General features: G+C 36.3%; 1 protein-coding gene across 6 annotated transcripts in view; it reads left to right on the plus strand.

Annotated features, from left to right (window-relative positions):
* Positions 1-12,898, plus strand: part of BICD1 (BICD cargo adaptor 1) — a 264,954-nt gene extending 252,056 nt beyond the window's left edge. For 4 of the 6 annotated variants that reach the window (XM_023256907.2, XM_023256908.2, XM_023256910.2 and 1 more), the window contains 2 exons: positions 1,143-1,218; positions 6,757-12,898. In XM_023256907.2, the coding sequence (XP_023112675.1) occupies positions 1,143-1,218; positions 6,757-6,844 (164 nt within the window). In that variant the 3' untranslated portion in view covers positions 6,845-12,898. Of the gene's footprint in view, positions 1-1,132; positions 1,219-6,756 lie in introns of all 6 variants that reach the window. The other 2 variants (XM_023256909.2, XM_023256913.2) reach the window with 2 other exon arrangements.
* Positions 12,899-13,235: the final 337 nt, after the last annotated feature.

Here is a 13,235-nt window from a genome sequence, read left to right on the forward strand (position 1 = left end):
TTGAGAATATACTGGCTTTAGAACAAGTGATACTTAGACACAAGCCTGTGAATGGAAATTTCAGTGAAGCCTCAAAAATTCAAGGCTATAAATCATGATTTTATAATTTGGCTTAAATGTTATCTTTATAACATATAAGGAAAGAGGTTTGCTAAGCAAATCCATGGTCTAAGCAGTTAGCAAAAGGACATGCTGCAATTATTTGAGAATAATTGAATTTTCAAGTCTAACTCTAATTTTGACTTTTCTGCAAAATCTTTTTACAGAAATATGACACATGCATTTCTAACTAGCTTCTCAGGTGACAGTCTGGTGCTAATAAACAGACTATTCTTTGATTATTTTAGAACACCCAGTACACCGTCTTTCTTGGGAGTAGATGATTAACATAACTGATCAGCTAACACATGGAGTTCACTAACGAGCATTTTGCCAACCTAGTGTGAGTAATATTATGTGACTTTAAAATGGCAAAAATATAACAAAAGTGATTCTCCCATTCATGTTATCTTTCTCTATCAGTCCAAGTTACTAACAATTAGCTATTGTAATGAACATTCTAATATTTCTGCTAGCAGTTCTTGCTTTTGATTAATAACATTATCAGAAAACTGTAAAGATGACTCCTTTCTCTGATATCTTCTTAATCATGGAAAATATTGTATTGCATGCTTTTCTCAGTGTACCTATGGGATTGACAATATGCCCATGTGTTCTGACAATAAAGGCAGTTATCTGAATGTATCCCATTTTGGAAAAGCAGACCTAGGTGCAAAACATGTAACTACCATCAAGTTCAGAACTTGAAGATCTTTCATTATATTAATAGGTCCCTTATTTTTAGATGTATCCTGATACCAAATATGAATGGCCACATATGTTCAAAAGTACTTGAGAAATCTCACTAAATGTGAGATTAATTGTGAGACTAATTGTGTCACTAATTTTTTAATACTGTATTTAAATAAGAAAAACGTCTTTTCTATTGGCATCATTCAGGGGGGAACAAAGCTTAATCCAGATGTTTCAATGAGAATGCACATTCCTCACTAAATCTCTCAGGCAACTGCTTTAGTTACTGTTACTAACACGATGCTCCGTCATCTCTTTGTATACATGTCTAATTTATCAGTTTCTTGTAGATTGTCAGCAGCCTGCTGCCTCCGTACCGCCACAGTGCTCACAACTAGCCGGGAGGCAAGACTGCCCAACTGTCAGGTAAATTTGGATGTCATTTCTCTTCTCACCCAGCTGCATGTCAGATCCATGGATCCCAAGCTCTCCTTTCTAACACCATAACTTCCTATCCATGATTATATTTGCTACATTGTATCTCAAATATGGGCTACGCTAACATACACTGGATACCTGAAGTCCACGTGTACCCGATGGAAATACAAGAGAGCTAGAGTTGATTTTACTGGCTACCAGTGGGTAGACTAAGGGCTGCCTTCAGCTCCCTTGTGTGAGTAAATAGTTGAATTAGTTCAGTGGTTCATTACCTTCCCAAATATAAAACCTGGAATTGTTAGGATGCTTGCCCTACTTTTTCTTTTGCTTGTCTTCTGTCCTTAGAATATAGTTCTCAGGCAAAAAAAAGCAAGAAGAATAGAAAGCATATCTCATGTCTGTGGCCAGATAACTTTATGAAAATGTTTCTCTTTTTTCTCCACCCACCATCCTCATTAAAACTGAATTTGAAAGCTGGAGAATAACTTATAATTGGCATTTAAAACGAATATTTGCAGTGATAGTGCCCTTTATGTGAGATTAACTGAAGAATTTTAAAGACAGCTTTACATATTCCGTGGACACTAAGTTGGGGAGTTTACTGACGACTTCTGTTCCAATGAAAGCTTTACAAATCCATCATGAATTTACCTCCATGTGGCTGCACTCCCACTCAGCATCAGAGCGCCCCCCTCAGGACCTCACATTCTTGTGGAATACTTCATCTCCAGTTACTTGGCCTCTGATGGTGCCAAGTTTTTATAGTCTGGTGCCGCTTGTATAGTCTACTTATTGTTCTTTCTGGGTTTTAATTTGTGCTTTGCTCTTCTACCAGGGCAAGGCTGGTTTTGAGCAGGGGCAGGTCTGATTGTATTTCTACATATGTCAGAACTAGATATCAGTAGCTGGCTGCCCGTGGCCATGGGTTAGAGCCAGGAGGACTGGGGAGCCATAAGTGCTCCCCAGAAATACAGTGGCAGCCAAAGCCCCCATGTGACTTGGTCTCCAGGTGGTTGTCCAGCCATCTGTAGAAGTGAGACGGGGAGTTAGCAGGAAACGGTGCACGATTAAATAGGCCCCAAGCCAGTATCTCCTGATTGATGTCTAGTCTGCCAACAGGATTCCAGCAACAGGATTTTTACTTTAGAAATGTTCTTTGCTAACATATGAATGCCATTTTATTACAGCAGCCAACTGTAGAGTCACTTTAATTGTGTAAGTAATTGAATATAATTATAAATGTTCACACCCAACCTAGCGGGACTCTGTGTGTGGAGTGTTGAAGGGGTCTTAACCCGCAGTCCATTCTCCACCCGGCATCCCCACCGCTCCACCGATGTTCAGCACCTGTTGATTACAGGAATGAGTGAATGAGCTCTGGAGGCAGATAGTTTGAGTTTAAGTCCTACCCCTACCACCTGCTAGTTGTGTAATTGTGGAAAGTTGCTTTTGCTGGCTCAGCTTCTGTGTGTGTCTGTTGTTGTTTTGTTTGTTTGTTTGTTTCCACTTATAAAGTAAGGAAGAGGATAGTTTTGAGGGATTCTGTGAGGCACAGGCGTGATGCACACCCAGTGTGCTCTCGATATCTATTACCACTACTAACCATTCTCAGTACCTAACTGTTCCTCAAGGCAAAGGCCTGTGGTCTCTTTCATAACTTCTCTAATTTGCTTGTGGAGGGTGTGAAGAAGCCCACATCTTATTTATTTATTTATTTATTTATTTATTTATTTATTTATTTATATTTTTAATTTGTTTTAATTTACATCCAAGTTAGTTGGCATATAGTACAATAATGATTTCAGGAGTAGAATCCAGTGATTGATCTCCTACATAGGAGAAGTCTACTTCTTTAAGTGTTTCAAATGGGTAAGGAATGGAAAGGCTAGTGGGGAAATTTTTTACATTGAATTTTATTTCACCTTCCTTTCTTTTTCTTAGGAACCAGTTTGACTAAATGGTTACCTGCCCCAGTTCCGTATCTTCTGAGTGTACAGAATTTAGGTTGTTTGCTACACCCTCACAGGGATTATTTCCTTTAAAGAAAAGCAACTTAATGAATTACAGATGTTTCCAGTTTCTACCCATGGGAATGCAGCATGGTCCAAGCTTCCGCTGTCCCTTATTGTGGTCCACACAGAGAAATGACAAAGTACATACAGACCTGAAAAGACTGTCCTTTTCAGAGTCACCGAGATTATGATCGTCTTCCTTCCCACCCACACCTGCTGCCAAATGGCTTGAATTTGATGCCCTCACTGCTCTTTTCACTTCTTTCTGGCAAGAAAAGTTAAGAGCCAACGTTTGAATTCTTACCATGTAACTGACATGTGTTCAGTTCTTTACAGTTTTTAATCATTACAACCCCCCGAAGGTAGGCACAGTTACCCCACCCATTTTTAAACCAGGACACTGAGGAGGAGGAGGAGGTCACATGACTTCTCTGGGGTCACCCATCCTGGAAGCAGTTGAGCCCAACGAGTCTGGCACCCATGGTCCCACCACTACAGTACACACCAATGTGCTGCCAGGAGATGCTCACCGATTTTAATTCCGCTGTGATGAGCATAGAGAGCATTTAAATCACCCATGTTGATGCTTTATCCCTGCCTGGAAAAGGAATGTTCATTTCATAGAAACATGAGAAATGAAACACGCTAACAGTGTTGAGTAACCATACATCAGTGTTCTCTATCTCTGTTTCTCACAATGAAAATTATCTTATACTTCCTTCAGCTTACATAGGTGTTCAAATAACTTTTTGGGCATATGGTTTTGAATACATGAGCATTTTCCTCCTATTTTTCATATGTGCTTTCTACAGACTGATTCCATTATAGAGCTAAGTTATTGCAATTGTTTATAGATGATAGATATTATAATATGGACAGAGTGCCCAAGGTGTTGCAGCGTTGGATGTAATATTTAAATATATGCAGATGTTTCTTATTTAGCACTTCTCCCCTTCTATCAAGTAGTTGCTTATTGGGACAAAAAAAAAGAAACTTTCTGAAGAAATACCCATCTTTATATCTTAATAATAGTTTCCTAAGCCAACTGTTTACAACGTGATCTACCTACAAAAAGTAGGTTCTTAAATGGTAAAGGTTGAATAACAGGTGGGTTCCTGAAGGTGTTTAGTCATCAGAACTGAATACATTCTGTGCCTTAAATAATTAGAATTTCTCTAATATTTATATCTAAGAAACAATTTCTTAACCTGTAAGCCAATGTGTGATTGCATTTTTATGGAAATTTAAAATAGCCATAGTGTATTATGAAGTATTTATGGGGGTGCCTGGGTGGCTCAGTCGGTTGAGTGTCTGACTTCAGCTCAGGTCATGATCTCCTGTTCCTGAGTTTGAGCCCCGCATCGGGCTCTGTGTTAAGAGCTCAGAGCCTGGGACCTGTTTCAGATTCTGTGTCTCCCTCTCTCTCTCTCTCTGTCTCTGTCTGTTCCTCCCCTACTCATGCTCTGTCTCTCTCTCTCTCTCTCTCTCTCAAATAAACATTAAAAAAATAATAAAAAAGAAATAAAGTATTTATGATCCCTCACTTTATGTAAAAAATCTGAAATAATGAACAAATTTTGAAATTATCATGAATAGCATAGTGTCATGGTGTTGGGCCAAGCGGACTATAACTTGGAGTTAAGCTGTTGCTCCACCCTTCAGCTGGTCAAGCAGAAATGCTTGTCTTCTTTGATGAAGAAGAGTATTTGAACGACATGGGGCCTTCAAACAGCCGTCTTGTGTAATGTGACTACCCCATGCTGCTTGCCACAACTTATGTTGAATAATATGTTTCGTTCCCCCCAGAAGAAACTTGTTCTTAATCATGCAGATTTAATAGAAAGAAGCCCTGTTAGGTCCGTGGGAGAGTCTGCTGCTGTGTTTCCTCCGCCATCTGACTCTGTGTGGAGGGTGGAGGAAGACTCTTGCCATGCGATATTTTTTTAGTGCTTGTGTTGAAGCTCCAGCTCTCCCAGGCTCACCTACCATATTTTAAAAATAGCTGGGAAAAATCATTGTTATCGCTTGTTGCTCTTACCAATACAGAAGAGCACCTCTCCTCTGAAATTAAATTCATAGCAGTTCAAAGAGTTTGGGAGGTAAAGATGACCTCAAGCAGATCGGTATTTTACATAATTATAATTTTGTATTAAAATTCAAGAGATATACTCTCAGTACCAAAGGTAAAAAGTATTTTTTTTAACGTTTATTTATTTTTGAGCGAGAGAGCGAGAACATGAACAGGGGAGGGGCAGAGAGAGAGGGACACGCAGTATCTGAAGCAGGCTCCAGGCTCCCACCTGTCAGCACAGAGCCAGACGCGGACCTCAGACTCACCGACCGTGAGGTCATGACCTGAGCCAAAGTCAGATGCTTAACTGATTGAGCCACCCAGCTGCCCCAAGATAAAAAGTATTTTTAATGGCAATTTTTAATGAATTCAATGATAATATTAGCTTTAAAAACTATGATTAAATAAATACTAATACTCATAATCATGGTAAGCCATGAATAGTTTTCTCAAATATTACTCCTGACAGAAATGAATTCTATGGTACTGAATTTCATAATATATGAGGGAAAAAGCAGAGAGTTAGAAAAATGCCCATCTTTTTCTATTAAAAAAAATCCCCATAGTGTGTGTTCCCCTCCATTAGTTACCTTTGAAAAGGTCTGAACTCCAATGTGTTTTATAGTTTTACCGTAGAAAATTCAGTGATTTCACTCCCTTATCCTGCAAGATTATTCATCAAAACATTGATGAGCCTGGACATTTATGTGTTCATTTAAACTGGAGGCTCTCCGAAGTGGTTGTTTGGAAGTCTGTATTATATGCTCATCGAATAGGAAGTTTTAAAACTGTCCCGTCTGATTTACACCACTAATCTAAAGCAAGCAGTGGCAACCTTTAGAGCAAATTAGGCTTCAATAGACAAAGGACTTATCCTATGGAATCTGGATCTACCAGAGAACTGAAGAGTTCTCTAAAGGCTTGGTCCAGCATTGTCTGCATTCCCCTGGAGCTTGTTAGAAATAAAGATTCTCAGGTCCCCCCTCAGAGCTATCAAATCAGAATCGGCATTTTACCAAGATCCCAGGTGATTGGTGTGCACATTAAAGTTTAAAAAGAACCGATCTGAAGAAATCTTGCAACTAACCCAAAGACCTGAGGGAAACGAGACTGTGTGCAGAAATTAAAGAGCAACATTGGGGGAAGAGTTATATATGTCCTTTCCCTACCACATTTTCCTTCTTCTTTTTAATTCCTTTCTTTCTCTCTTTCTTTCTTTCTTTCTCTCTCTCTCTCTCTCTCTGTCTCTTTCTTTCTTTCTGTACACTGTTTTGAAAAACTCCAGTCGTCTTAGCATGCTTTAGATTTAAACCGTTTATTGTGCAGAGTTTCTGTTTCTGTTTTAAAATTTTCTGTGAAGAGATTGTGTCTCTTTAACCCTTACAAGTGTGCCTGGCCCCTGTACCTGTGTTTCTTGCTGACACGCTTGTTTCTCATTTTCAGTCCTGACATAGCTCTCCCTGACGAGCAGCCACATTCCAGCCCGCAGTGCGCCCCTCTCCACTGTCTCTCCAAGCCTCCTTACCCCTAGTCTCCATCTCCCACGGACGAATATCTGAGGTGAATGCTTTGTAACCACACACAGGATACTGCCCAAGATCCCGCGGGTGTTTTCTTCTCGGGTGTGAGAGGTAGGATTGGATTCGTGTTCGTCATTTTGGAAGATGAAAGAAAGTTAAGAAGAATAACACAAAGCACAGACTCCAGTGTGATGAAACATTTGATGGTTTCTCTAAGTCACAGACAAACCTCTACAATCAAATGGCTATGGTTAATTAAAAGCAAGAAATAAAAGGAAACAGGAACCGTGTATCTCAGATGGCTGGCTTTACCTCGATAGCATAAGAAAGACCTAAGACAATGTAAAATACGTAGATTGTAAAATCATCTTTCCTTGTACTTCTAATTCAGCTATAGAAGTCGATTCCCATATTTTTTGTCATCAATATTTATTTTATACTTTATTTGCCACATGACTTATGTCTATAAAAATCATTTCTGTGAGAGGTGAACTTAATTCATTTATTTTTAAATACACATAATTTGCTCAATTAAGTATGAGTTTTAATTTAGTTTGAAATCTGGAATTGACCAGACCATGGTCATATTTCTTGCACAAAATAATAAATGAGGTGCATCGGAATGTTAACAATAACTATTTTGCTGCTACACTGATATTGTTTATGTGCTTATTTACATTAACTGCTGGTGGTGTTTTTTTTTTTTTAACTAGAGTTCTTTACTTGATTTTATTAAGTAAATCTAAGAAAGACTATGTTATGATTCACTGACTTACTCAACTTTTGACAGCATCTTTAATTTTTTTAAACTGCAGACAAGTAGATCACTGGTGCTGCTCTCTTGTGTGTGTGTATGTGTGTGTGATAATGTTAAGGAAGCTAAATAACGTTAAGGGGGAAAAAAGCGTGTTCATTTAAAGACCAGATTTTTTTTTTTTTTACTTTCCCAAATTCAGGGTCCCTAATCATGAGTCTTTCCTGCAAAAAAGGTATCAAACTGGGAAAAAATATACTACATAGATGTAAGTTAGCCTTTGATTCATTAATTTACCCAGAAAGTTTTCAAATTTTGATTAAAAGTGTATGTTTTGTTGTTGTTAGGTTTTTTTCATAATGAATCTTCCTTGCCAAAAAACAATAAATAAACCTTAGCTCATTGTCTACTTTTGACAAACACTCAGGTGCCTACAATCATTATATTATATTGAGATAATACATGTTCCTAGTTCATTTACAGATTCTGCTGGGTAACTTTTATGACTTGATTTAAGGCAGTGGATTTTCATAGCAAAATTTCTTTTGCACATAATCTGACGAACAAGGAAAACAGCTAATTGAGCTGAAAGGTCTAACACTCTTGGGCTCCTTAAGTACCAAGTGCTGCCCACACAATCGCTCCTAGCCCTGATTCCTTGTCTAGTCAGGTAGCCTTAACTTATTTAAAACCATAACGGTTTGACCTTTTCATGTAACTGTATCTGTAACTTCTCTTCAAAACAAAAACAATCCTCACTGTTAACACAAAAGATAGTTAACAATGCAGGGCTCTAGCAGTGGAGATCTAGTTGTGGAGATCTCAGCTTCACGGGTGGGGGTAGGGAGCACATTCGTGGATGGTCTATCAAAGATGGCAGCCAGTCGGTAAATCATAAAGCACAGTGCAGGAGCTCTCGTCAGTTGTACGTACACCTATTAAGTAGTGGTCACTATTACCAAAGCAACCAAGAGGTTTTGAGTTCCTTATGTGAGTGCTATTTTCAACAGTGTCATTTATTATGCAGCTTGGAGTAACTGGAAATCTTCACCAAAGTAAAGATTCAGGTTAAAGTAACAGAAACAAGAAACAAAACAAACCTTCAGAAAGTCCTGATGGTGGCAGCCAAACGTTCTGCTCATTGCTACCTGCATTGCCTTGCTGTTCTTAATCATTTCCTTCATTCTGTTAATGTTTTATCTGCTTGGTACCAGTATTAGTGAGACGGTGTGGATTTCGTTGGAGTTCAATTCAAAGAAACTATCCCATACCCCCTCCTACTTTTTCTTTCTCTGTTTCTTCTTTTTATTTCTCTTTCGAGCATTATGTTTTCAGACCTGAGAAGTGGCATGGCTGCTAAGTTGACTTTTAATAAAAACTGTTTGTGCCTGAGGGAAAATACGCCTTTTTAAAAAGTACCTCAGAACATCTTCCTCTATTGCCTCATCAACTTTGTTGGTGGTACAGGGATTCAGCAGTAAGTATTGTCTGTGTGGAATACAGGGCAGTACTGCCTATTGACAGTGCAGTATTGCTTTCGTGCCCCTTTACTCTGTAGTTATGACCTGGTGAAAAGCCAAGGTATGGACAACACATTTATTTCTTTCAATACAAGTTTATCATTAAGTCTATTATATGCTGGTTTTATTTCAGTTCTTTATCCTAATGGAGTGGGAAATGCTTGTTTTGAAGTATCAATTCTATAAAGTTGTTAATTTTAGCAAACTTTGCCAAGAAGATATAGAAACGTGGAAATAAATTTCTAATTTTCAGCACAAACTTAGATAATAGTCCCTAACCGGTAAGAGAGAATTCCATGAATTTACACTGTGGCATCATTTAGTATAGTTTAAACCGAGCCATATCTATATTTATTTATAGGCATTTAAAAATTAAATATGTGTAGCATTGATAAAAATCAGTACTTTTAAAAAAATCAGAATTCAAAAAGAAATTGAAAAATTGAAGAATCAGTGAAAATCAGAAAGAACAGACCTCAGTGAGGCTGACTGAAGACAGACTTGGCAAATGAAAACCAACTACAGAAATACAATAATATTGGTTAATCATTGGAAACACAGTGGGCAAAGACGAAAGGTAACCGGCAAGAGCGGTTAGCAAAGGAACTAGTAGTTTTTTACAAGTAAGCACAATTACTATACTAAAAAGAAGTCATTATGCAGAGATGCTTTCCTACTGAGGCTTTTTCTTAGCCAAAAAATAAAATTAAGTTTAAAGGAGCAATAAATTGCCTTTGGCCTGAGTGCACAGGAGTATACAGGACCCTTGGATTTATCTTTCCAGTCAACTTGTATTTCATCAGATCCCTCTCATACATACAATTCTGCTTCAATGAGAGGAATCTGAAGAACTTTGAGAAAACGAAAAGTTATTAAATAATTAAGAAAAGACCTATTTAGAAAGATGATACTTTTACTTAGCTTAAGGAAATGGAGGTACAATAGTGATCCTCAAGCCAAGAAAATGTAACAAACGAGAAGTACCGGTTATAGATATCATTATTAAGACTGGAATAAGAAAAACTAAGTCTTTAGTGTGAAGGATTTATATTACCTCTATGAAAGAGATTTTTAACGGTGGAAAATAAATCAGTGGAACTGATAATCATAAGGAATTTTTGTTTTTCAAAAATTAAATAGTATTGGTTTTCTAGTAAGGATTGATAGGTGGCAAGGTATTTTATGATAACGTATTATAATTCTGGGATTCCATAATCCTATGCTTCTTTTGAACTTGAAAATACTCTGAAGTAATGCTGGTTAATCATAAAATATTTTATCCCTTGAAAATAGGATAACAATCTTAACTTTTCCAAGATCTCTAATAAAAAACAAGACCATTGGTATTACTTTTTCTTCCAGCTATATTTCATAATATCTTTAAAGTTGCCCAGAATGTAGTAATTTTAGTATAAAAAGCCTCAATTGTCAGAGTCTAAAAAACAAATGTCCTCAGGAATACTTCAGAAATAGAAAGTATGCAATCCCTTGGGGGCCAGATGCCTCTCAAATTTTATCTTTTCTTAAAAGGATCTCCAATCTCAGTATTTCCTCTTTCTAATGCTTTGGAAAATATTCCTGTACAGATAGTCCTTCTGTTTCCAACAACCATGAAACATTGGTCATATAAACCAACCGGGAATGTGGACGGTATTAAATAAAATCCTCTACAATTCTCAAGTGGAAATTACAAAATATGAAAAGGAAGAAATGGAATATATTTTCTACTAGGATAAGAATGACAAATTTTAATGTGTAATTATTGTAATCAATCAGCCAAAAGACATAATCTGTCTTTCAGAAAGACATATCAAGGGAAAGTAATCGATTTCCCGTAAGGAACTGTGTTGATCCAGCCCAAGGATGCCAAAGGCATTGATATTGTAGATCTAAAGGAGGACTTAGATTCAAAAGGAACTCTTAGGATAAAGTTCACAATTAAAAAAAATTGTCCTCCAGAGTTTTTATTTGTTTTTAAGCCAGAATGATTTAAAATAATCCTTGTATTTAAGATTGCAAAAAATTTAGAAGAATATGTTTTCAAATAAAGGGAACATAATTCTTGACAAAGCTGTTGAACTGGAGTTGTGATAAATGGCATGATCAGTGCTGCTATTGACAAGGAATTTTTACCTTGAAATCAATTTCTATGGATATAGAAGACCAATCTAGCTCCCGAGTGACCTTTTCCACTGTCTGTAATTATGTCCCCAGATGAGTTGCATCTGTAAGTAAATTCATCTTTACTTAAACGCCAAGTTAACTGCCATAGTCCCTGATGTGTTGCATTTGTAGCCTGATCCAATTACGTTGACATCAGAAGGATTTTGTCTAGACATCTCTTTCATCCTTCTTACCCAAAGTATAACCGCAAAAGATATTTAGTATTAAGGTGTGTTCCCCAATCGATTTTTCCAGAAATAATGTTCTACTTACGAAGAAGAGGAGTAATTAACTGCCTTTACTTTAAGGGTGTGAGTACATAAAAGTATGCGTGTAAAATGTTTGCATGAGATATTTCACATCATGTAAGCTTTCCCATATTCATAATATGAACACTATAGAAGTCTTATTTCTCTTGTGATCTTCTCTCCATTAGGAATGTAAGGAGATTATTACCTATATCTGGTCTCCTTTCCATATTGAAATGCATGGCTCTAATCCTCAGTGTATTTTTATCCCTTTCCTCTGGAGTTATTTAAAATTTGTCCTATTTAAACTGACGCCTGAATAAACTACCGAGCCAGATTATTTCTGTGATTGGAGTTTAAGTGCTATAGAACATTGGTCAAGAACACATCTTTATTTTAACTTTTCTTTCTTTCAGAATTATTCTCTGATCGTTATGGTTCTCTAATAAAAACACTGAGAAGTAAATCGAATGTTTTTAGTATAGCTGTATGCTTTTCTTTCTAAAAAGTCATTTAAAAACAAAGATCAGAGAACTATAAAGAGAAATGTCATCATTTTGTTGACAAATCATTATTCAATAATAACAAATATCCAGAATGAATCATTTTGTTGTTTAGGTTTATAGATTTGATTATGTACCAAATCTTAGAGGAAATAAATGATTTTACCATTATTGCCACAAAATTTTTAAGCTCAATGGTTTGACTGTTAGAGTCAATTAAACAATTCTTTGAAAATCTTTTATGATATTTTTATAATCTACTCAGTGTTTTTATTTGCATGATTATGCATATATGATGAACCATATATGATTCTGAATTGTATTTCTTTCCAGTGTTAACATTTGTGTAATGTGTGGCCCCCCTGATTTGTACACTATATAATTGTTGTAAAGATTCTGCTGTTCCTACATTTAATTGCAATTTTGTTATTATACCTTTTGGGATTAAATGATGTGAAGTGTTTCCACCTAATGATAATACCATATGAAAACATGACTAAAAGACTGATCTAAGAAACTCTTTTGTTGCTAATTATTTTTTAAAATCCAAATTTCAAAGGACACTTGTTCTCCAAGACATATACATTTATTTTAAATTCAGAAAAATTCTTATGAATTTATTATTGCTTGTTCTTTAAAATTTTTTTATTATAGACAATCCTCAGTGAATGTTTCGTGGGAGAATCCATATATGATATGTTCTTGTATTTGTGTAATCTGATCATGCACTCAATGGTTGGAAAAGGAACTCCAATGCTAAGAAAATAACCAAAAGCCAATATATCGATTCTTATATCTTGGTTTATGTTACCAACTGAATATGGTGTAATGCATAACTCTTTCCAGTAAATAAACTGGTTATCTTTTGTTCATTTCATCTATGCTACCTTTTTATCAGTTTGAGCGATTTTTCTGTATGTCATTTTGATTTGTACTTACCAAAAAAGAAGAAAGTATAGGAGTTTCTATGTGATTTATATATTTATTCAAAGAGCACTTATTTGAACTGAAAACTAAATGCTTTCCTTTGACATTTCTACACATTCCTATTAAGCAATGTGTATCAAATTTGCCCATTTTCTCCATTTATCATCTCTCGTAACTGTAATCTTTTCTAAAAGGGTATTTTGGCAGGAGGATACACTTAGCTGAATTAGATTAGGATGTACCAACATGAAGAAAATGTTCAAAAAAAAAAAAGGAAAGATTAATTT

Source organism: Felis catus, chromosome B4 (assembly GCF_018350175.1).
Source record: "Felis catus isolate Fca126 chromosome B4, F.catus_Fca126_mat1.0, whole genome shotgun sequence".
Lineage (NCBI taxonomy): Eukaryota > Metazoa > Chordata > Mammalia > Carnivora > Felidae > Felis > Felis catus.